The sequence below is a fragment of the Pelodiscus sinensis genome, chromosome 6 (genome assembly GCF_049634645.1).
Source record: "Pelodiscus sinensis isolate JC-2024 chromosome 6, ASM4963464v1, whole genome shotgun sequence".
In the NCBI taxonomy this organism is placed as follows: Eukaryota; Metazoa; Chordata; order Testudines; family Trionychidae; genus Pelodiscus; species Pelodiscus sinensis.
Genome location: NC_134716.1, coordinates 67,130,810 through 67,154,845, shown reverse-complemented (window position 1 = coordinate 67,154,845; position 24,036 = coordinate 67,130,810). Strand labels below are relative to the sequence as shown.

General features: G+C 41.8%; 1 protein-coding gene across 5 annotated transcripts in view; it reads left to right on the top strand.

The window, feature by feature from the left end:
- PAM (peptidylglycine alpha-amidating monooxygenase) overlaps positions 1-24,036 on the top strand; it is a 262,884-nt gene that overhangs the window by 187,931 nt on the left and 50,917 nt on the right. For all 5 annotated transcript variants that reach the window (XM_075932068.1, XM_075932066.1, XM_075932070.1 and 2 more), the window contains exons 9-14: positions 4,062-4,129; positions 5,902-5,982; positions 6,266-6,342; positions 7,567-7,670; positions 20,149-20,336; positions 21,340-21,411. In XM_075932068.1, coding sequence (XP_075788183.1) covers positions 4,062-4,129; positions 5,902-5,982; positions 6,266-6,342; positions 7,567-7,670; positions 20,149-20,336; positions 21,340-21,411 — 590 coding nt within the window. The remainder of the gene's footprint in view (positions 1-4,061; positions 4,130-5,901; positions 5,983-6,265; positions 6,343-7,566; positions 7,671-20,148; positions 20,337-21,339; positions 21,412-24,036) is intronic.

Here is a 24,036-nt window from a genome sequence, read left to right as displayed (position 1 = left end):
GATAATTACACCTCAGCTGGAGTATTTTGTATCCAGTTTTGGACAACATCGTTCAGGACAAATTGGAAAAAGTCCAGAGAAGAGCAGCAAAGATGATGAAAGGTCTAGAAAATCTAAACAATGAGGCAATATTTTTTTTTAAATAGGTTTGTTTAGTCTGGAGAAAAGAAGACTATGGAGGTAGACATAACAGTTTTCAAGTACATAAATGATTGTTACATGGACAAGTGGGAAAAATTGTCCTCTATAACCACAGAGTGTAGAAAGAAGCAATTGATGGTTTAGATTGAACTTTAGGAAAAAAATAATAAATGGGACATTAAGCCCTGAAATAAATTGGTTAGGAAGGTTATGCAATCTCTGTATTCGGCGATATTTAAGAGCACGTTAAGCAAACACCTGTTGAGATGGTCTAGATCAGTGGTTCCAGCCTAAGACCCACTACATGGGTCGGAAGTCCTGCATCCTAAGCCCCACCATCCTGAGTTGAAGCCAGAACAACTGGCTTTTTCAAGAAAGCATTTGCAAGTATTTTCTCATGTTGATTCCATTCTAGATGTTCATTTGCCCATATGAATGGTTGTCAGAGACTTTTGTCTTAGCGGTATCCATAAGGCCAGCTGTGGTGCCCCTCTGTAGTGCCATATACATGCCATGGTGTATTAGATTCTGCCAGCCCCTCACCCTCTCAGTTCCTTTTTATTGCACCAGCCATCTGCCCAGATTCTTCCCGCCCTTTCCTTGATTCCTTTTTCCTTACCACTTGGCCTGTTCCTGGATTATGTCAGACGGTTCTCACAAGCAGCTCCTCATTCTGGATACTGAAAAGTTTCTGGGCTTGGGGGTCTGTGGAGAAGGTTTCTTGGTACATGGTAGGGAAAGGATTCTGTTCCCACTACTTCCTAACCCAAAGGGCAAAGGAGGCCTCAGACCCTTTCTGGAGCTGTCTAGATTCAGCAAGTCTTAAGAAATTTAAATTCTGCATGGTCTCCCTGGACTTCATCATCCCACCCCGGATCCAGGGGACTGGTACACTGCTCTTGATTTAAAGGATGCTTACTTCCATGTCTCCATATTCCCAGGACGCAGACGGTTCCGGTACTTCACAGTGGCTAAACACCACTTCCAGTTCATAGCATTACCCTTTGGCCTATTCTCATCCCCAAGGGTGTTCATAAAATGCATAGCATCAGTGGTAGCTGGTTGCAAACATCAGTGGGTCCTGATCATTTTGTATCTTGACTATTGGTTTATCAAGGAAGATCTCTGGAGCTGGGCAAAGGAATCTTGATTGGTTGTATTCTTCCTACAGAGATCTTGGCCTGTTAAGAAACACAGAAGAGTCAAGTTAAAGTTAGGCCAGCATGTTGTTTACTGGAGTAGTTCTCTCTGCCACTTTGTCCAGGGCCTTACTTCCTAAAGCACATTTTCAGGCCATGGCAGACTTAATCTCCCAGATAAAAGCGCACCTGTTCACCATGGCCTACAGGAGTCTGGGACTGTTAAGCCGCATGGCCGTATTCACGTATGTAGACAGCCATGCTTGACTTCATCTGAGGCCTCTACGACTATGCCTGGCCTCAATTTACATTCCCAGCAGGTACCCCCTAGACCAATCAGTCACAGTACAGAGCCATATCCTAATATTGCTACTACAAGGAGTTCCTTTCATGCCCCATTCCCATGTCTCACCTTCGTCTCGGATGCTTTAGATCTAGACTGAGGAGCCCTCCTGGGCAAACTTAACACCAAAGATAGTTGGTTGCAACTCAACCTGGCCCTTCACATATATGTCAGGGAGCTCAAAATGTTTAATCTGACCTGAAGGACAAGGTGGTGCAGGTCCTGATGGACAATATGGCCATGATAGATTATCAGCAGGCAGGGGAACAGCAGGTCCTTGGCCCTTTGTCAGGAAGTGCTCAGCCTCTGGGACATTTCTATGTGGCACAACATTCATTTGATGGCCACCCAACAGCCAGTAACCAAAAATGTCCTAGTGGATCACATCAGCAGGACTTCATTTCACCATGAATAGTCACCCCATCCAGAGGTGTTAGACTTAATCTTCTGCAGGTGTGAGATCTCCCCAGGTAGACCTTTTTGCATCCCAGGAAGTGCCATGTATTCTGCTTTCTGCAGAGACAATGGATCCCTCTCATATACCTTCCTGATACCATGGTCAGGAGTACTGATGTACTCCTTTCCATCAGTGCCCTGGATCCAGAGGGTCCTGCTAAAAGAGAAGCAAGACAAAGGCATGGTCATCCTTGTGGCCTCAGTATTGCCTTGTCAATGCTGGTTTGGAGCATGCTGTTGAGTCTGTTCTCTGCTCTCCTGGTGCTACCTCTTTGGCTGGATCTGATACAGAACCTTGACAATCTGCTGTTGAACAGCACTGCATGTGACAACCTGCCTGCTGTGTGGCTAAATGGTGGTGAACAAGTGTTCTGCTGGCATCCAGCAAGTCCTGCTAGACATCAGAAAGCCCTTCATTGCAGTTATCTATGTGGGTAAATGGAAGCAATTTACATATTGGGTCATGAATCTTCATGTCCATGCAGAAGAAGTCCTACTGTAAAATGTCCTAGACTATTTTCTGCACCTTAAGCTCCAGCTTCTATTGCTGTCTTTGGTCGAGGTGCACCCCACAGCCATCAGTTCCTTCCTGCTTTGCTGTTAGGTATCCTTCCAAGTCACTACAGCTTCAACTTGTTGGCTATCCAAAATCAAAGCATGAACATCTGAACTGCTTTACATAGTCTTCTATAAGGACAAGATCCAGCAGTGTTCACACCTAGCCCTTCTGCCAAAAATCATCTCCCAGTTCCATACTGGTCAAGACATATACTTGCTGGTCCTTTGTACAAAGCCTCACACAAAGGATGGAGAAGTCAGGCTGCATACCCTGGATGTCAGACAGGCATTGGCCTTTTACGTAGGTAGAACAAAGCAATTCCATGGGATAAAAGTTATTTGTGATGGTTGCGAACAGAATGAAAGGTTGCCCAGTGTTTGCCCAAAGATTATCATTGTGGATCATGGCCTGCATCTGCTACTTTTATGAGCTAGTGAAGCTGCCTGTCCCACTGTGGATAGAAATGGCTTGCTCAATCAGGGTGCAGGCAGCCTTCCTTGCTCAGGTGCCAATCCAAGAAATCTGTCAGGCCATATTCTGATCACCCATTCACACTTTTGCTTCTCACTGTGCACTGACCAGCAAGCTCAAAATGATGCTGGCTTTGGCAGAGCAGTGGTCCTATCTCCAATCTTTGAACTCTGAGCCCACCTCCAAGGATTTTGATTTTGAGTCACTTAGAATGGAGTTGACATGAGCACGCATTTAAAGAAGAAAAAGTGGTTACCTACCTTTTGTATTGGTTGTTCTTCAAGATATGTTGCTCATGTCCATTTCATTACTCACTCTCCTACCCTTCTGTTGGTGTTGTCAGCAAGAAAAACCAGAGGGGCCCTATGGCCAGAAGCGCCTGATATACTGCAGTATGAGTGCAGCATTCTGGGGGCACTAAAGCAAGCCCTTCAGAGACCACCAAGGCAAACATTTCTGACAGCCGTGCACATGAGTGCCATGCACCTAGAATGGAATGGAAATGATCAATACATCTTGAAGAACAATAGTTATGAAAGGTAGATAACCATTTTCCCCCTTGTGGAATGGAGCCCTGCGCAATTGCTGTGCTTGCTAAATGCTGGCTCTGTCTTTTACATGCAGAAAAACAGTTGTGGCACAGCTGGGCCATAGAGATTTTTTAGCAAGTTGTGCAGGCCTCAGAAAGAAAAAGGGTTGAGAAACCCCTGGTCTAGATAATATTTAATCCTGTCTTGAGAATATGGGACTGAAACAAAACATCTCTTGAGGTCCCTTTCAGTCCTATGATTTTTCCACCTTGGAAACTGATTTTTTAATAGTAATACAACATTTTACATTTGATATCTAAGGGGCTTTTTTAATTGTTATAGATATTATAGCCTGCAGAGGACCATTTTAACAATTAATTGGCTTATGGAGGTGTGAGGTAAATGTGATTATTTTTCTGCAGGCAACCTTTGATTGCTGGCATGTATCTTATGATGTCTGTGAATACTGTTATACCACCAGGGGAGAAAGGTAAGAGAGAAACCTATAAAGTAATCTGTAATTTTCATCTTCTGATGTTCAACTGTCAAACATGGAAAATAATTTCACAGAGACTCTGAACTGTAAAATCGTAGGTGAGTTTATTCCTAAAATAAATAAACAATTACCTGTACTCTTCAATTTATATTGATGTTCCATCAGATTAGGTTCAGAGAGCCTAATAATATGGCGTGGAAGAATAATCATCACTGTAATATAATCTGAAAGTTGTTTTAGATTTTATTTTTACATAACCAGTGAGCAACTATTACAGATATTTTTATCAGCTTAATTCTTACCCTTAACAAAACAAACATGTAACTTACCAATAAAAAGTCTACTTCTTTGGGATAAAAAAATAGGTGACTTTATTTCTTTAAAAATGTAATAGAGGTTGGACTTCCCTTGTCCAGCGCCTCAGGACCTGACTGGTCCTGAATAGGGGAGTTTCTGGACTAAGGGAGGCCAGTTCCACTCCTCTGCTGATGGACTCTCTTGGGATCAGTCAGCAGACCCAGCAGAACTCCCTTCCCAGCCACAGGGCTCCATTGCACTCCAACCCCTGGGCTCCCGGCAATGTGACCAACCCTGAAGCCAAAGGGCTCCCACTGTCAGAGCCCAAGTCCCAGGAACTTCCAGAGAGCTGAAGCCAGGAGCCATGGAATTGAAGCCCTGATTTTCTGCATCCCCAGTGGATCTGAAGCCTGAAGCAGCAGAGATGAATTCTGGAGCCTCAAACCTTGAATCTTGTCACAGAGCAGAAGCACTAAGCACATGGCAGAGTTGAGAGAATACACAGTGTTACCCCCAAAATAAATATGATGAAAGAGCAGGGCAGTCCTGGGAAGATCCCTCCTCCCATTTCCTTTGCTCCCTGTTCTCAGCCAGATCAGAGTCAGGAAGCCAGAACTAGGTTATGCCGAACAGCTGCTGTTCTCTGGCTGGTACCATGGAGCAGACATCCCCGGCTCATCTCCTGCAGGTGCCCTAGATTGCAGCTACTCATCAGCTCCAAGCCTCCTTTGATCATACAGCCAGTAAGAGCCTGTTGGGTGGGGAGACCTGGTTCTGTGGCTGGCAGAGCCCTTGGGGAACAGGAACCAGGAGCCCTCCCAGTATTCTTCTATCTCTCTCCCTGCACCCTGAGCTACCCCTGTGCCTGCAGGCCACTCGCTGCCTTTCTCCCTGCATCAAGAGCTACCCCTGTGCCAGCACACAACCCCTGCTTACTCTTCTCCCTGCACCTTGAACTGCACCCCTTAGTGCACATATCCCTTAGATACTCTGTACTCTGAGCTGTTGCCAGACTCTTTTTGAGCTGGGAGTTGTAACCTTGTGTTATAATTTTTGGTTGCAGTGCCCTCCCCTTGCTCAGTTAGGCGGGTGGCCTTGTGAAGGGAATCTGGGTGGAGGTGGCATTTTCTTCCGAGACTGTGCCAGGGAAAATTGGCTCAAGCCCCACTGGCTCCTGCCCACCCAAAATAGAAGTCAAGCTATACTTATGCCTAACCTTCCCCTGTCAACCCAGATCTCTAATTTTCCCCCCTCCCTCAGTGTGCCCTTGGACATGTTGTGACAGGCCTCAGAAAGAAAAAGTTTGAGAACCCCTGGTTTACAGAAGGACCCTGTAGAAGAGCTGTCTGCTAGGGAGATCATGTATGCTATTTCCAAACTTGTATGTTTCAGTGAAGTACAGTAAAAATCACTTTCCTTAGTTGCATAAGGAGCATTTTCAGATGTTTTATTACTATTTGTTTTAACAGTGGTTGATGCAGATATCGCCTGCCGTTATCAACAGTATCCAATGCACCTCTTTGCCTACAGAGTTCATACACACAGATTAGGTAAGAGTTTGTTACTGCTGTTATATCAAGTATTTGCCTCTGTTTTACAACTAATATAGCTAAAATGGTTTAAAAATTGGAATTAAATATAGATCTAATATCTTATTACATTATTTATACTTGAGTAGAAAATTTACATAATTGTTTAAAATATTTCTTCCTTTAATACATCATGATGTTAATTTAAGTAATACATGTTTAATAAAAATAACAAATACAAAATGTTGATTTTTCCTAAACTATTTATAGCTGACATTCATGCACTCATACATGTTTATTGTAGGTAAGGTGGTAAGTGGATACAGAGTGAGGAATGGTCAGTGGACTTTGATTGGTAGACAAAGTCCGCAGCTACCACAGGTTTGTTTATTTTTTTTCTTGTTTTGCTGCAATATTATGATGCAGACATCACAACATAATACATTTGAACCACCGTAGTCTGGATGCCCCTAATCCAGAAACCCCCACGATACAGAGGAGGAAGTATCTCTACGTGCTGCTGGTCCCCCTCTCCGTAGCTGGGAGAACAGCAGCACAGTGAGGCACTTCCCCTGTGGTTTTTCCCCTGCTGCTCCTATAGCATCAGAGGGTGTGGAGGAGGGTGCAGAGCCACGTATGCCCCAAGAAGTGCGGTGGCGAGTGAGCACTTCCCTCAAATCCAGACCCTTCAGTGCCCTTCCTGGCCTCGCAAAACCTCCAGCATACTCTGTCTCCCAGGGTTACCAAATTAAAGAGGTTCAAGTGTTTTTTTTTTTTTATTACACACATTGATTGCTTTTGGCTATTATGACACTTGTGCCGCCGTTCTTTCCTCATCCCGTGTTACTGGCAGGAAAGGAAATAAAAATGATAGAAAAGTTTCCCTTTTATCTCTTTACTTCTCCACTCAGTCACTTCTTCACAAAGGAAAAGAGCTCTGGCACTGACAGGCTGCTTTCTCAGCACTGCCTTGCACATATCAAGTAATGCAGGGAGCAATCTTTTGAGCAAGATTCATAATTCATTGTTTTTATACCTTTGGCACATTTTTACCTTTTAAAACATTGTGAAGTTGTCTCAGAGAGTAGAACAAACAAAACTACCAATTGTTTATTCACCAGTAAGCTAATACATTGTGTTCAAGTTTTTTGCTAATGAATGTCACTAGCATGATTTCTGCTGAGACCCCCATAGTGAGAATCACTGAGAGATAGGTGCAGCACTTAAAGTCGTTTTAGTTTTTAAGGGGGTTTAATGTTCTGTTTGTTACTTTCCCTAACACTGGTTTGTCATGATAGAATTATGTTAATTGTTTTGTAGATCACTTTTGAAACATTTTAATTTGAAGAATGTTGTTAGGCTTGGTCCTGCTTTGGGCAGGGGCATGGACTCAATAACCTCCTGGGGTCTCTTCCAGCCCTGGAATTCTAGGATTCTATGAATTTCTGACTCTTAACATTCTTTTGTGTGCATGCATTTTAATATAAAAAATGAAATTATATATATTAAAAATGTTTAGCAGATAAAATAAAAAAAGAGAGGACGTCACTAATTGAGAATGTTCACTAATTGTAATTGTACCATTTTCCTTGGATTCCCTTTCAGGCCTTCTATCCTGTGGAACACCCTGTAGACATTAGCTTTGGTGATACCTTAGCAGCTCGGTGTGTTTTCACTGGTGAAGGTAGAACTACAGACACACACATAGGGTATGTTTTTATACTGGCTTTATTCGAAAAATACCTCTTTTGCCATTGTACTGCTTGTGTAGAACATGCATTCGTGTTTTCAGTACCCTCAAAGGTATCCTAACAAGCTGCTTCATTCTGTTGGATTTGTTTGGCTTGCTCCCAAGACTGTTAGGAATTTAAACATAGTCAGGAAAAGGCCATTCTGGCTTACAAAATTGCCTGTACTTTGGCTAATAATTCTCCTTCAAACCATGATGCTAAATACCTGATTTAGTAGTATGTCTAGAAGGACTATTTTACAGAAGTACTTTTTAAAAAAATGCAAGTTAAAAATATTTTCTGTTATTTCACCTTCGAGATGATTTAAGGACAACATAGCACATGTTTAACTACACCTTATGAATGTTCTTATATTTTCTCCCAGGAGTAATTATTACCTACATTTATTATTTCAGTTTACAATTGAAATTGTAAGTACCAAAAAGGAAAAATAGTGTTGCTGGATTTAAAAAAAATTGAGTATTTCTTTCATATATAAGCTGGCAGACAACAATACTTAATTTTTTTTTTCTGAACACATTTATAATTTACAACTTTTCAGACTCGAGGGACCTTCACCACGACCTTACCCAAATCTCTGGTTCCCTTCCTTTTCCTGATCCTCCCCTCCCACCCCGTTCACGCCCTTGGTCCCGATCCCACCCTTTATGAATCAATTTCCAGCCCTGAGTCCTCCCCCGTTCCCGATCCCCCTCCTGCCATTACCGTTACCCTCCCCTCCGCTCCTGATCCACCATCCAGCCCTGAGTCCACCCCTCGTCCCGTCCCTTCCGCGATACCTGCTCCCCCACTACTGGCCCTATCCTACCCCCCCTTCTGCCCCCACTGTGATGCCTGCCCCCCACAACTGCCCTCACATCCCACTGTTATTGCCACCCCCGTGAGGGCTGCCTCGTTCCTGCTAACTGCTGCGGCCCTCTAGGGGTGGTATTTAAAAAAAAAAAAAAAAGCTTTTCAGTTGTGCTATTCAGCAGGAAGTAATGCCAGGGCTCTAAACTGTCTATTTTACTATGTATATATGTTATTTAAGATTATTTCTTGCTTCATCCTGTGAGATAGTAGGAAAAGGAATATGTAGAGGTTGAATCTTCCACTTCTAGGCTACGTCTACATTGGCATCCCTTTCCGGAAAAGGGATGCTAATGAGACGAGTCGGAATTGCAAATCCGCGGGGGATTTAAATATCCCCTGCGGCATTTGCATTTACATGGCTGCCGCTTTTTTCCAGCTTGGGGATAAGCCGGAGAAAAGCGCCAGTCTAGACGCAATTCTCCGGAAAATAAGCCCTTTTCCGGAGGATTTCTTATTCCTACTTGAAAGTAGGAAAGTAGGGATTCTTTTCCGGAGAATCGCATCTAGACTGGCGCTTTTCTCCGGCTTATCCCCAAGCTGGAAAAAAGCGGCAGCCATGTAAATGCAAATGCCGCGAGGGATATTTAAATCCCCTGCGGATTTGCAATTCCGACTCGTCTCATTAGCATCCCTTTTCCGGAAAGGGATGCCAATGTAGACGTAGCCCTAGAGTTAGATATTGCAGCTGTCTAAGGGACTAATCCTTCAATGTGCTGGGCACCACTCAGCACCCATGACTTTAGCATAGTTTTGATGTTCAGCACTTGATATTCATATTTCTTTCAGTAAGTAGATAAAATACTTATATGAGTAATGGAAAGTGAAGGAAAAATGAGAGGGAATATGTTTTAAAATTGGTTTTACAAATACATTCAAATGTAAGCTACAAACTGAAATGTTGTTTAAAAAAGAAATGTAAAAATTTCACGATGGATAAAATGTTCCCCATGATAGAATAATCTGTAAGACTATTATTGAACATTAATATGGTTTTTAATGGTAGAGGATATCTTTTGGGGGGAAGATTTTCTGTGTGTGTTAATGTCCTTTCAGCGAGTAAGAGTAATTTGTATCTCATGCTAACTTCTGCTAATTCCTTTATTTTAGGAATTGGAATTATTTCTCATTGTGTACATCTGTCCAAGCAGATATTGTAGCCATTTTATATAATTTCTTTGATATCGCATATGAAAAATTGTAATTCAGGACGTTATTCAGTTCAAGAAAACGTTGGAATATTTCTTGTATGTGAAAGCTAGAAATAAATATTGGGACACTAATGCTAAATATTTAATATACATAAACTTAAAAATTCATTATGTGGTTTGTACTTGGCATCCATTAAACTGGAGCAAAACCACATGCACATTAAGTAATTACACAGAAGGCAAAAACAGGAAGTAGTACAACTATAGTAATAAGTATTAAAAAATCCTAGATGAAAATCATATAATTAGATTCATAATTAACATTGCCGAATATTACATTGGTTATCTGGAAAGTTACTACTAATACAATTAAACAACTGTAAAGAATGTACATCTTCAAAACAAATGAAAATGTTGTGAAACTGAAAATAGTCCACCTGTTTATTATAATAAATTAGTCTTTGAGGGTATGTCTACACTACAAAATTAATTTGAAATAACAGCTGTTATTTCGAATTAACTTTAATAGTGTCTACACATACAAACCGCTATTTCAAAATAAATTCAAAATAGTGGAGCCCTTATTTCAAATTTGGTAAACCTCATTCTACGAGGAATAACACCAAATTCAAGAAGCCGTACAGGAGGTCGTCATGAACTGTCGCAGACCTCCAGCGAGAGAGACATGTAAGCACAAGTGGCACAATTTTACAGTATGGTGCTCGGAGCATAACTACACTCCAGCAGCTACAGGCGTATCACATATTCTCAACTGCTTACTAAGCCTACACCAGAGTGGTTTATCCCTTAGCTCTAAGGTACACCTTGCCACCATCGCAGCTCTACATCCCCCATTACAAGTTTACTCTGCCTTTTCTTACCATTCTATCAAACAATTTTTCAGGGGCCTCCACAATATGTTTCTACCATTAAGGGATCCAACACCTGCATGGGACTTAAACCTGGGGCTCAAGGCAATAATAGGCAAGCCCTTCGAGCCCCTTGCTACCTGCTTCCTACTGCATCTCTCGATGAAGGTTACTTTCCTTGTTGCAATTACCTCAGCAAGAAGAGTGGGCAAGCTAGGAGCCTTGATGTCATTCCCCCCATATACAATTTTTCATAAGGACAGAGTGGTCCTACGTACACAACCCAAGTTTCTCCCCAAAGTACTTACGTCATTCCATTACATCAAAATCATACTTACCTGTCTTCTTCCTGAAAGCCTACAAGGATAGCAGGGGGGTTACATTGCATACCTTAGACATCCACAGGGCAATTGTATTCTCCTTACAACACATGAAATCCTTTTGCAGAACTCCAAGACGCTTTGTCTCAACTGCAGAGAGAGCTCAAGGTTTTCCCATTTCAAAACAGAGATTACACTGGTGTACAATTTTTTAGAAGTTGTCTGCTTCAGAGATAAAATGTGCTATTTATTATCTATTTTGATGTGCTGAATTCAAATATGACAATTAAAACAACTGATTGGCTACTGTTTCCAAGATATTTAAGTTTTTACATTTTACGTCTATGTATATTGTGTAGATAGTAGAGTTTTAATCATAAATTGTAAACCTAGGTCTTTTCATGTGTTTATGGTTGCTTTACATGATAATATTTCACCTGTCCTGTTTATGTAACACTTTAAAAATTAGCCAAAGGGTTATATAAATAAAATTTATTATGAAACAAAAGGCAAAAAACTATTATGTACATAGTTTAGTCCTATTCAGTGTCTACTTGGCGCTTCTTGGCATGTCTCTTGTATTCATTAAATGGAGCATCTCTTGTCACTGTCCAGCAATAGTCTGCAAGCATTGATGGGCTCCATTTGCCCTGATAGCGTTTCTCCATTGTTGCAATGTCCTGATGAAATCGCTCGCCGTGCTCATCGCTCACTGCTCCGCAGTTCAGTGGAAAAAAATCTAGATGAGAGTGCAAAAAATGTATCTTTAGTGACATGTTGCAACCAAGGCTTTTGTAAGCCTTGAGAAGGTTTTCCACCGACAACCTGTAGTTGTCTGCCTTGTTGTTTCCGAGATAATTTATTGCCACTAACTGGAAGGCTTTCCATGCCGTCTTTTCCTTGCCATGCTGTGCATGGTCAAATGCATCGTCTCGAAGAAGTTCACGAATCTGAGGACCAACAAAGACACCTTCCTTTATCTTAGCTTCACTTAACCTTGGAAATTTTCCACAGAGGTACTTGAAAGCTGCTTGTGTTTTGTCCATGGCCTTGACAAAGTTCTTCATCAGACCCAGCTTGATGTGTAAGGGTGGTAACAAAGTCTTCCTTGATTCAACAAGTGGTGGATGCTGAACACTTTTCCTCCGAGGCTCCAATGACTGTCGGAGTGGCCAATCTATCTTGATGTAGTGGGAATCTCTTGCACAACTATCCCATTTGCAGAGAAAACAGCACTACTTTGTGTATCCAGTCTGCAGACCAAGCAAGAGAGCAACAACCTTCAAATCGCCACAAAGCTGCCACTGATGTTGGTCATAGTTTATGCATCTCAAAAGTTGTTTCATGTTGTCATAGGTTTTCTTCATATGGACTGTATGACCAACTGGAATTGATGGCAAAACATTGCCATTATGCAGCGAAACATCCATGACTTCTAGTAATAACTTGATGCAATTAATATCATGTATGATGCAATACCAGCTTCAGATTGCATCGTTCATTGTTTTGCCTAAAAAGCAAGTACTGTCCATACCCAGTCATAGATTTATTCATAGATCCAGTCAAAGATGTATTTTAGTCATTTCTGGTTTAAATTGAGATCCCTTCCCTTTATAACTCACTTATCCTCCGCCATTCGCAAGTCAAGGGTCGTATATACTGACCCAATAGCATATCTTGAAAACTAGAGCCAATCAACAATTTTAAGCATCATTTTTGTTCTCAGTTACCCAGAATTAGTAAAGTTTGACTACATTTATTTCAGAAGCATTTTGGCTGTAGAGCAGTGTTATCCAAATGGATCTCTGTCTGCATACACCTGACCTATACTATATTTCAGAAAGAGCCCCCAACAACCATACGGGCTCTCTCCACAAGAGCGATGGCAACATCGACTGCATTTCTCCAGGGCATATGCAGCAATGGAGGAAATCTGCAGAGTTGCCACATGGGCTTTGGAACACACATTCATACAGCATTATGCCATTTAGACTTTTGCAGCTTCTGATATCCGCTTTGGCCGAACAATACAGGCAGTCCCCGGGTTATGTACAAGATAGGGACTGTAGGTTTGTTCTTAAGTTGAATCTGTATGTAAGTCGGAACTGGCATCCAGATTCAGCCGCTGAATCTGGACACCAGTTCTGACTTACATACAGATTCAACTTAAGAACCCAGGCGTCCCCAAGTCAGCTGCTGCTGAAACTGATCAGCAGCTGATTCCAGGAAGCCTGGGGCAGAGCAACTCTGCCTTGGGCTTCCTGTAGTCAGCCGCTGGTCATTTTCAGCAGCGGCTAACTTGGGGACACCTGAGGTAGAGCAGCTCGGGTGCTGCTGGGTTGGTCCAGTAGCGCGGCCGCTCCTCGGCGCTACTGGACCACCCCAGCTGCTCTGCCCCAGGCGTCCTGATTCAGCCACTGCTGAAACTGATCAGCAGTAGCTGAATCAGGACTCCTGGGGCAGAGCAGCTGGGGTGCTGCCGGGTTGGTCCAGTAGCGCCAAGGAGCGGTGCTGCGGGACCAACCGGCAGCGCCCCACCTGCTCTACCACAGGCCCCGGGCTTTGCTCCACATCTCCCTGGTCTGCTGGGGGGGGGGCACTAGCTGCGTCCCCCCGCCCCCCAGCAGACCAGGGAGACGCGGAGCAAAGCCACGGAGGACCCGGGCCGGACCGCGGCGCTTCTAGATCAGCTGATCTGGAAATGGCCGCGGGTCCGGCCTCGGGTCCTGCGCCGCTTTGCTTAGCGTCTCCCTGGTCTGCAGGCCAGGGAGACGCTGAGCAAAGCCGCGCAGGACCCCCCCGACCCGCGGTGCTTCCAGCTGATCTGGAAGCGGCCGCGGGTCCGGCCCCGGGTCCTCCGCCGCTTTGCTCCCCGTCTCCCTGGTCTGCTGGCTCCCGCAGCAGACCAGGGAGATGGGGAGTAGCTTTTCTCGCCCCGGAGGAGGCGGGCGGCGGGACCAGGCGTCCCGCCGCTCGAGTCCTCCGGGGCGAGAAAATCCCCGTTCGTAACTACGGATCCGACATAAGTCGGATCCGCGTAACTCGGGGACTACCTGTACTCTTGGTCACCAGTTCATATCTGGGGGCAGGGTAACATTTTGTTGGACTGGTAACATTTTATATGCATATTTGTATATTAATTATTTGCATAATTAATATGCAAATGTGTAAGTAAAATGTTACCAGTCCACCAAAAGTTGGTGAATGGGTTTGCCAGTCCCCAGTATAAAAAAAGGTTGGGAATCACCATCCTGTATAATACAGACCATAATAGGACTTTCCCAAAATAATTTCTTCAGCATATTTATTATAAAACCAACCAATTTTTATTTAAAAACATTCAGTCATGGAGAATCCAGTGGCTAAACTACTCTCGGAAAAATATATGCCTTAGTTCAGTCTAAGTTTTCTAGCTTCAAACTTCCACTCAATGGATCTGTGTTATTCCTTGCTCTGTTAGAAGAAAAACCCATTATTAAATATTTGTTCCCCAGGAGGAGGCACCAAGGGAGGCAGTTGAGTTTCAGAGCCTGAGCTCCACCCCAAGTTTGAACACACTTACTTCTAGTGTGGAATCATGAGCCCAAGTCTGTGGACCCAGGCTCTGAGGCTCATAGCTGTGGGCTTTGCCATGTAGATGTACTGCTAGAATCTGTTAATTTAAGGCACTTTTTCCAGTTCTTTAATAATTCTCATGTCTCTTCTTTGAACATCTGCATTTTATCAACATCCTTCTTTAACTGTGGGTAGTAGAACTTGACACAGTTATTCCATCAGTGCTAGCACTAGTGCCAGATGTACAGGTAAAGTAACTTCTCTATTCCAGCTCAAGATTCCTTGTTTATGCATCCCAGGTTTGCCTTAGCTCTTTCAGCTACAGTTTCACACTGGGAGGTCATGTTCAGGTGGTTATCCACCAATCCTCCAAATGCTTTCTCAGGTCTTTGTTTGTTTGTTTGTTTTTTGGGGAGAGGAGAGGGTTTTTCTGTATGTATACATTTACAGTTATCCATATTAAAATGTATATTATTTGCTTGTGCCCAGTTTACCAAGCAATCAAGATTATTCTGTATCAGTGCCCTGTCCTCTTCATTATTTGCCATTGCCCCAGTGTTTGTGTCATCGGCAAACTTTCAGTAATAATTTTATATTTTCTTTCAGGATATTAATAAAAGTATTAAATAGCATAGGACCAGAGCTTTTACTAAAAACACAACTGTTTGATGATTTCCCGTTTATGATTACATTTTGAGATCTATTTGTTATCCAGCTTTTAACCCAAATATGTTTGCCATGTTAATTTTACATCTTTCTAGTTTTTTAATCAAAAAGTCACACATTACCAAGTCTCATACTTTACAGAATTCTAAGAATATTATGTTAACGCTATTATCTTTATCAACCAAACTTGTAATCTAATTTTAAAAGTTATTGAGTTAGTTTGCTCCTGTTCATTTTCCATAAACCCAAGTTGGTTTGCATTAATTCCTTTAATTCTTTATTCAGCTGCTCTGTGATCTTGTCCCGAGATTGATATCACTTGAACAGGTCTATAGTTAGGAACGTAACATAGACCTTTTCCGCTTAACAGAGTAATCAATGGCAGTAGTAGACTGTCATCCTCTATTGGGCTAGCTACTAGCGTGAGATGTGATAGACATTTGAAATACAGTGGGTTTCAAAGCTATTTGCCGAGGGCAGTGCAATATTGACTCATAAATCCTGGGTTCTAAGGGCTGTGTACTTCACTGGTTAGACCCTAGTTTCCTCCAATTTGTCCTTGTCTCAGTCTCATCATCTCATCCCAGACCCCTCTTCCTCCCTAAGCATTCTAGTCAGGCTACATACATCCTTCTTTTCCTTGAAGCAAAAGAACCAACAGGGAGAAAATTTGTTGTCCTATTTTAGCTGAAATATTCCAAAATACTTCAGCCTGAGGCACACTATAATTAAAGTTTGGAAAAAATATAAACAAATGAAAGCTTAAAATGGATTGTGTCAGACAGTTTTAACTTGTAATCCTCACTTCCCATGCCTCCTGTGCAAGTCCTTTGTAACAATTTAGGAAATATTAAGTTATAATAATGATATAAATACCATTTTACATCAGTATTGTGTTATCCCAACACACACATAATATGAACCCCAGCTCAAAATCTCAATGACAAACTGAACTGTCTTCCCGCTAATTTTCATGCACATGTCGATCGAGTAAGTAAAGATGTTAGACCCCTGTGATACCCTGCAAGAAAACATTCTTGGGCTGTACTCTCATGTGCCCATAGCAAAACTATCCTGCATGTTATTAAAGATGGCTTTATTGAATCATGAATACATGAATTCATTACATCTGTACCTGTCCACTTGACAAAATTATAGCTAGAAATCCCTCTGATAACTGTTGGCTGTGCAAGCCAAGAGTGTGAATCAAAGCCCTTGAATCTCTGTATCAGTTCTTGTATTCGTTAATAACGCTTTCATTCATAAAACTGAATATTTCTCAGAAGTCTGAATATTTGAATGTAAGATTCAGTATATTAACTAAAACTTACTATTAGCAAATTATTTCCTTAATTTCCTAAATAGTATCCAGTATATTACATTTTATTTCTTCGAAATATTGTTTTGACACTGTCAAGATATGTCAAGTGAACCAGAGTTCAGTTGAGTTGCACATCACCATTTTACTTACGTTTTTAAAAGGAGGCAATTATACTTGCAGTTATCAGAATTACACTGAGAAAGTGAATGATTTTTAAAAGCTTAAACGGAGCTTGCCAAGGCAGAAGCTAGTATCTGTGGTCCCCAAAGGACGCTAAATTTCCAAAGCATGGAGAAACCAATTCCCCTTTTGGAATATTTTTTTCTTGTCTCTTCCTCTCTGACTGGTGTCGTTATTGTTGCTATGGTGAATAAATGAATGCTTCATGATGCCACTAGAAAAGTTAGCATTGACGTCTTTTGCAAACGTTAATAGTCCACCCCCATTCCTTTTTTATGAGCGTAGTCTGTCTGGCTAATTGTGCAAGCTAATTAAAAAATGTTTCTTAATGTAAACTACCTTTTGTGAACCTCCCATTAAAAAAGCCTGCTTATTCAATTGTCAGGAATACTGAAGAATGTATCTACAAACATGCAGCTATAAATAAAGTATATAGCAGCCTGTATGGCTTGAAGCAAAAATCAGGCCTATGTAACAAAAGGCCGTTTATTTAAATCATAATGTGTTTTTTTTTTTTTCTGAAAAGCTTGCTCTTCATAATGAGTGGATTTCTCTTGAAGTAATGTAGTAATACTGAATAGCCCACATCTTCCTGAAGCCCAGGAGTAGTATTTATTGTTGAATAGTATTTTGCATCATTCATGCGATACAGGCTGCTTTCTCTCAGACACTTGTGATTAAGTTTTCTGAGGGAGCACGTAGTGGCCCTGTAGGACCTCAACAGGACCCTTCAGCAGAGGATGGAGGCAGAGGCCAAGTGGTGCACCAGGCTGCTGGACGAGCTGGTCCAGCAGCACACTTCCATCTGTGCCACAATGTCACGGGCACCGCTCCTCCTGTACGCCAGGCCTCTGCTCCTCCAGCCTCCCCTTCTCCTCCAGCCCCTCCAGCTTCCCCTTCCCCTCCTGTTCCTGAGCCCTCACAGGCCCAACAGCTGCCTCCCCACCGCCCTTATCCCCCCCGTCCATGCCAGGACTAGCTCTTGCTCCACCCGATCCTAAGGCCGGGGTGGTGCCAGGACGCAGGAAGGTGGCAGGACCCTGCGATCAGGGAAGCAGCGGCCTATTTAAGCCCCCTCCCCCCTCCAGGTTTCTAGTCCCCTATCACTCCAGTTAAAGGACATTTCAGTTATGTTACAAAATCTTTATTTTTGAGTGACAGATTTACTTTGTTTATAAATAGTTCAACAGTAAAAAAAAAAGAAAGTTTTGTTACACAGTTCACACATTTTCTTTACTGCTAGTGTGTCTAATAAAAAAAAATTCTGTTTACAAAGAAAACCAGGTCTTGTATGTCTTCTTAATGGGAAGAGCATGACGGTTGTGGAGGGAAAGGTAGGTGTGGGCAGGCCAAACCCCCATCGGGGAGGCCCTGGGGAGAGTCAGTGGGCTCCTTCCAAGAATCTCTCCCTCAGGGCCTCTTGGATTTGGACACCAGTCTGGTGAGCCTGGCGGATGGCAGCCATCCAGGGCTGCTGAAATTGCCTCTCCTCACCATCAGGACCTGTCCCCCACCCCAGCAGGAAGGCCTCCCCTTTCCTCTCCACTAGGTTATGGAGGGCACAACATGCGGCCACCACCTCCGGGATGTTGCTTTCGCCCATCTCCAGACATGTGAGGAGGCAACCTCCCTTTCAGCCGGCCGAAGGCGCATTCCACCTGGATGCAAGCCTGGCTAAGATGCATGGTGAAAAGCTCCTCGGTCGCATCTAGGTGGCATCCAGGTGTAGGGCTTCATGAGCCACTGAATCAGGGGGTAGGCCATGTCGGCCACTATGCACACTGGCATCTGCACATCCCCGAGTGCAAGGTGCCGCTGGGGGAAAAATGTTCCTGCCTGCAACCTGCAGTACAGGTAGGAGTTGCGGAATATGTGGGCATCATGTGCCCGCCCCGCCCACCCGACACAAATGTCCATAAAGTGTCCCCAGTGGTTGACAAGAGCCTGCAGCACCATAGAATAGTAGCCCTTCCTGTTTATACACTGGGCTGCTCGATGGGCGGTGCACGGATTGCGATGTGTGTCCCATTGAGGGCTCCTTCACAGTTCGGGAAGCCAAGGGCAGCAAACCCGGCAAAGATGTTGTCCAGGTCCCTGAGACAGACTAGCCTCTTCAGCAGCTCTTCATTGATGGCTTCATCACCTGCAGCATGAGACAAATAGACAGACAGAAACCAGGGAGTTAAGTTATGTAAGCGCTTGCGGGGGGACCCTCCCAACCCACCTCTCCCCTTGTCAGGACGTCCCCCACCCCTGCATCAGTGCAGGGGTGGCCGAGGAGCGTCCTCCAAGTGCCACTCCATCCCCTACTCCTGCTTGCCCTTGCCTGGTAGTCCTCCAGTATGGGGGCAAGGGTCTCCTCAGTGTGGTCTGGGTTCGTATGGGGCAAGAGATTCATAACAGAGTCATACAGATGCAGCAGAAGCTGCAGCATGGCAGTGTGGGGCCATCGCCTGCCCATGGGCAGCTCAGGCTCAATGGCCAAAAACAGTGAAAAGCAGCAAAAAAAACCTGCAAATAAACTGCTGTGGTGTCAGGAAACAAGATAAGCAGAGCAAGCACTGCAGCAGCTTTGCTTTCCCTCTTGGAGGTAAGCAAGCCAGAAGCAGGAGCAGAGCAATGGCTGTCCAGGGGGATCCCTTTAAGCACGCATCTCTGCAAAGGGCATGCAGCAGCACCTGGAAATAAAGGCTGCCCCCATGCCCTGCCGAAAGCACTTCTGGGTGCCTTCTTTTTTTGTCTGGATGCTCTTTTTCGAAAAAGCGTATCGATTTTTCAATCCGCATAATGTAATCTAGACACTCTTTTTCGACAGAGGCTTTGTCAACAGTATCTGTCAACAAAGCCTCTGTCGAAAAAGGCATGCAGTTTAGACGAAGCCATTGAGACTGCAGTACCACCTTATCTGTCTAGAAAGTGTCTTATTATGTAGTGAACCTGACTCTGGTGCTGCATTACACCTCTCATGCTTGGCAATAAATGGAAAAATTAGATTCTGAAAAAGATAATAGCATTGAATGCTAGGTACTGAAATTAAACATAAATTATTTGTGATGGTTTGTAAATAAGACTTAGCATCTAGGTTGAAAGAGACTGCAGCAAAGAATCTTTAAGGTATGGAATAAGTGGTTGATAATTGGTTAACTCCTTTCAACAAAACAAACTCACTGTGCTAAGAGAGACAAGGAGAGCAGGGAGAAGAGGAGCTGTCTAAACACGTGCTAACTTAATGCCATTTTGTTTATATTCAAAACACAAACCAAAGTATTCTCAAATATTTTCTTGGATGGTTAAGGAATTTCTGCATTCTGGTATACCACAGTGTAAACAGAAAGAGGCTTTATATATTTAAAAAGCTGTGGTGCATATTGTAATGGGAATTTCATAAAAAAAAAAGCCTCAGTTCAACTTTTTTATCGGTTGCTGGAAGACTAAAAGAAGTTTTTTCTTGCATTTGGTAGGATCTGTATGCACAGCTCACATTTTACTCTCTCTTAAAATACATTCTATATTGTTTTGCTTTAGGGGCACAGCCAGCGATGAAATGTGCAATTTCTACATTATGTATTATATGGAGGCCAAACATGCTGTGTCATATATGACTTGTACCCAGAATATAAACCCAGATATGTTCAGAAACATTCCACAGGAGGCAAATATTCCTATTCCAGTCAAATCTGATATGATCATGATGACACATGGACATCATGAAGGTAAAAATAATAATGTCTGAGATCAGTTTTACTCTTAGCTTGCTATATGAGAGAGATGCTTAACTATACAATTTGTTTATAAGGATTTTTTTAAAAGAATCTAGATTGTTTTGAAATACGTGAAATGCATAGGTCTTAGATGTATTGTTAGTAAATGCTGACTTGTTGGAAGAAGTGACTTGTGGAAGTTTGCTTTATTATTCTTTTATTTACTTCTTCATTCAGGATTGCAATGTTTCCTTCCTCCCATAGTGCAGCCTTAGTTTTATCGTTACATTGAGTGGCCTGTGCAACTACGATGTCTCTTAGTCTTCCCAAAATATCATATCCTATACTGCCGATAAAATAAGTGTTTCGTATTGTAATTTGCCTGTCCCATTTTCTGTGGGTTACAATACATCATGTCCATGATATTTTTAGCTACTGCTGGCTTGACATAAGAGAAGATTGTGCCACACAGTTGAGCTCCCTCATGCATTACTCCCACCCTAAACTGTCTGTCAGGCGTTCATAAATGAGGATGTGTTGTCTGCTGAGTTAGAACATTGACTAGAAGCTGGGTATCCTGAATTCTGTTTCAAGCTACCAGTTCATTGTAGTCTGAAATCTAGTCCAGAGTCTTAACTGGAAAGCAACTTTAACGTCTCTCTGAATTACACATTTTTAAAATTGAGGTAATGAAAATCTACCTCAGAAAGTTTTTGTGAAACTTAATTTTTCTAAAACACATCTGTCTTACAATCGCAAAGTAATATATTGTAATGTCACTGGTTCTTCCTGCTTTAATTTTAGAATAATTATAGTGGTCAGTTGTATGAAACTTAATATATTATATATTTTAATAATCTCATGCATATGTTTCATTTACTGTACTGTGCTTTATCTATTTTCCTTGAGCAATACATATAGAAAGCAAATCTAGAGTACATTAAAAAATTATAGGAAAATATTACATTCAGTCCACATACAAAGAAGTTATTGGTATATTCTTAACCTTCTTCAGAAACAGAGAAAACAGATGATAGTTCTTCACTGAAGCAGCCAAAAAGAGAAGAGGAAGAGGTTTTAGATCAGGGTATGTATAATGAACTCTAGCGATATCCAAAAAAAGATTTATTAACTTAAATCAGGAGTAAAGTATATCCTGATTATGTTATGAATTAACGTTTGTAATGTATATTTCCTTTTATCATCTAAACTGTATTGCATTCTTTACAACTATGTTGCTGTGCTTTATATAATGAATAATTCAAGAGGAATTGGTCAATTACCGGTCTCCAGCCTTGCAGGTAAAATTCATTAGTGCAATTTAATCTCATTAGACTTCCCTGTTCCTGGTTTAATTTGCTAACGCCATTCTAATTTATCTGTCTATTCAGGGTGCCATAGCATGGGTTCAAAAGAGGGTGATTGTCCTACAGAATGATAATTCAGTAATTTGTTCTGTTATATTTTTATATCTTTAATATGAACATATCTATTAAATTAACACAATCTGTATTTGATATACTTTTAGAAAACCATTTTAACAAAATCAGGAAAATTAAAATTTAAAATTGAATTAAAAATGGCATAGCAATTTGACACTTTGTGGAATAATATGGAAAGAAAACCTTTGTATTGATGCAATATGTAATGAGTTAAGCATAGTGTATAAGGCTTAATACTGATATACTTTGTACAGCTGCTATCAATCTTTCCCTTTTGTAATTCTTCTCAGTAAATATTGCATTTGATTAGATACTATGTCACATCAGACATTGAGAGAAATATTACAGTTTGCCGGTATTTTTGGTTCATTTGGACCATATATAATACCAGGGCAACTGTTAAGAATATTGATTTGATATTGCATTTTCCCCAAGGAGACACTATGATGTCAAACTTCACTGATGTATTTTTTCTTGAACTTAGCTGGTCTTTACATCTTGGAAGCGAACATTAAAGATCTAAGTGGAACTGCTAGATTCCTGTAATGAGTTAAGTGTGGGTATGTCTACACTACCACCCTAGGGTGTAGCCGCGGGCACGGAGTCCGAACTACCGGGGATTAAAAATGGCGGCGCCCGGCAAGATGCAAATGAAGCCCAGGATATTTAAATCCCGGGCTTCATTTGCAACTTCAATTGACTACATTAACCACCCTAGTTCGAACTAGGGTGGTAGCGTAGACATACCCTGTGTCAGTTACAGCAAATTGTAACCTCATATTACAGGATGGGATTTTTCAAAACTGCTCTCAGAATTAGCCTTTCTGGTGTCATTGAAGACAATGGTGAAAATTCCCTTTGACTTCATTGGCCACAGAGTTAGGAAATTGCTGATGACTTTTGAGTAACTTATCCAAAATGATGAATGTACCACATGCACGAAAAACACTTTTTGTAAAATTAAATACTTCAGATCACTAAAAGTAACAATTAAATAAAAAATTGGAATTCATAAAATCACAAATTTTAGAGTAGCTTGACTAAAAGTACTTTAAATTACGAAATCCTGTTTTTACAAGTGCATATTTAAAACACATCTTAAAGTATGTATACAGTGGAGCTGGCCTCGTAATTTCCACTTCAAGAAAAAATCCCCACAATAAGTCTGATGAAGCTTGTGTGCTAAATATCAGAACAGCCAGAGTGGCATGAGACACAAGATGGATTGACCATCTAAGTTTGTACATATATAGGGCTTCCGATGAGATCATACTCTGGGCAGCTTAATCATCCTCCCACTTGAACTGCTGCAGATTCACTTGTATTTTTAAAACACAAGTTCTGTTAGCCAGCATGGATATTTCTACCCAAACTGAAAATTACATTTCTAGCTCCAGAGCAGATGCATCATTAGTCTACTCCAGATGTATATTTCTATAAAGTAGTAAATTCAGACTGATCATGCTTATTTGATGTTCCAGTGCAATGCTAAATAAACAAGTCATGTTATAAACACCTACCAAGATTTACTTTGAGAAGTGACTTATATCTTGATCATGGCTATGTTAGCAATGAATACTATAATATTTGGGAAGGTTGTTTTGTTTTCTGTTTGATAGCATTCATTAATGTTAAGAAAAATAAATGTGTTCTGAAAGAGGGGGTTTGAAATACTTCCAGTTGTTTTCAAAGGACAATCTCTGCAATGCAGTCTTGTTTGCTATGAGACTACTATTTGGTGTGCACATCTTCATCTAATGTGTTTCTATGGAAACCAGATCTCGGTTGTCTTGTCCATTTGAAGTTGTGTTTTAAGACATCAAACCCGTTGAAAAGTCTAGAAAAAGGAATGTTGTATTCTTAAATGTTGATTGGGTCCCAGTTTTCCACTATCATAGAGTCATTGACTTCAGCAGAGTTATTCCATTTTACATGGGTACAATGAAGGGAGAATCAGACCCACTCATTTTGCTTTTTTAGGTAAGATTTTTCCTCTTACTCATAGCTGTTGAGTATTTGTATTGATACAAATAATGTGTTTCTTTGTATTTGTCAGTTAGTGCTCCAGTCGGGCACACAGAAATTATACAAAAATTAGTGCTAAAACAGGAGAAAATTCCATGTTTCTTTGCAGTTCAAACGGAGACATCTGTGGACGCACAAGCGCACCAAGCACTGTCCAGCGTCACACAATGCCAGTGACAGACTGACTCGGTCCTGTCCGGTTTCTCTCAGTTCAGCTGCTGCCGCTGCTGCCTTGTGACTCGTTT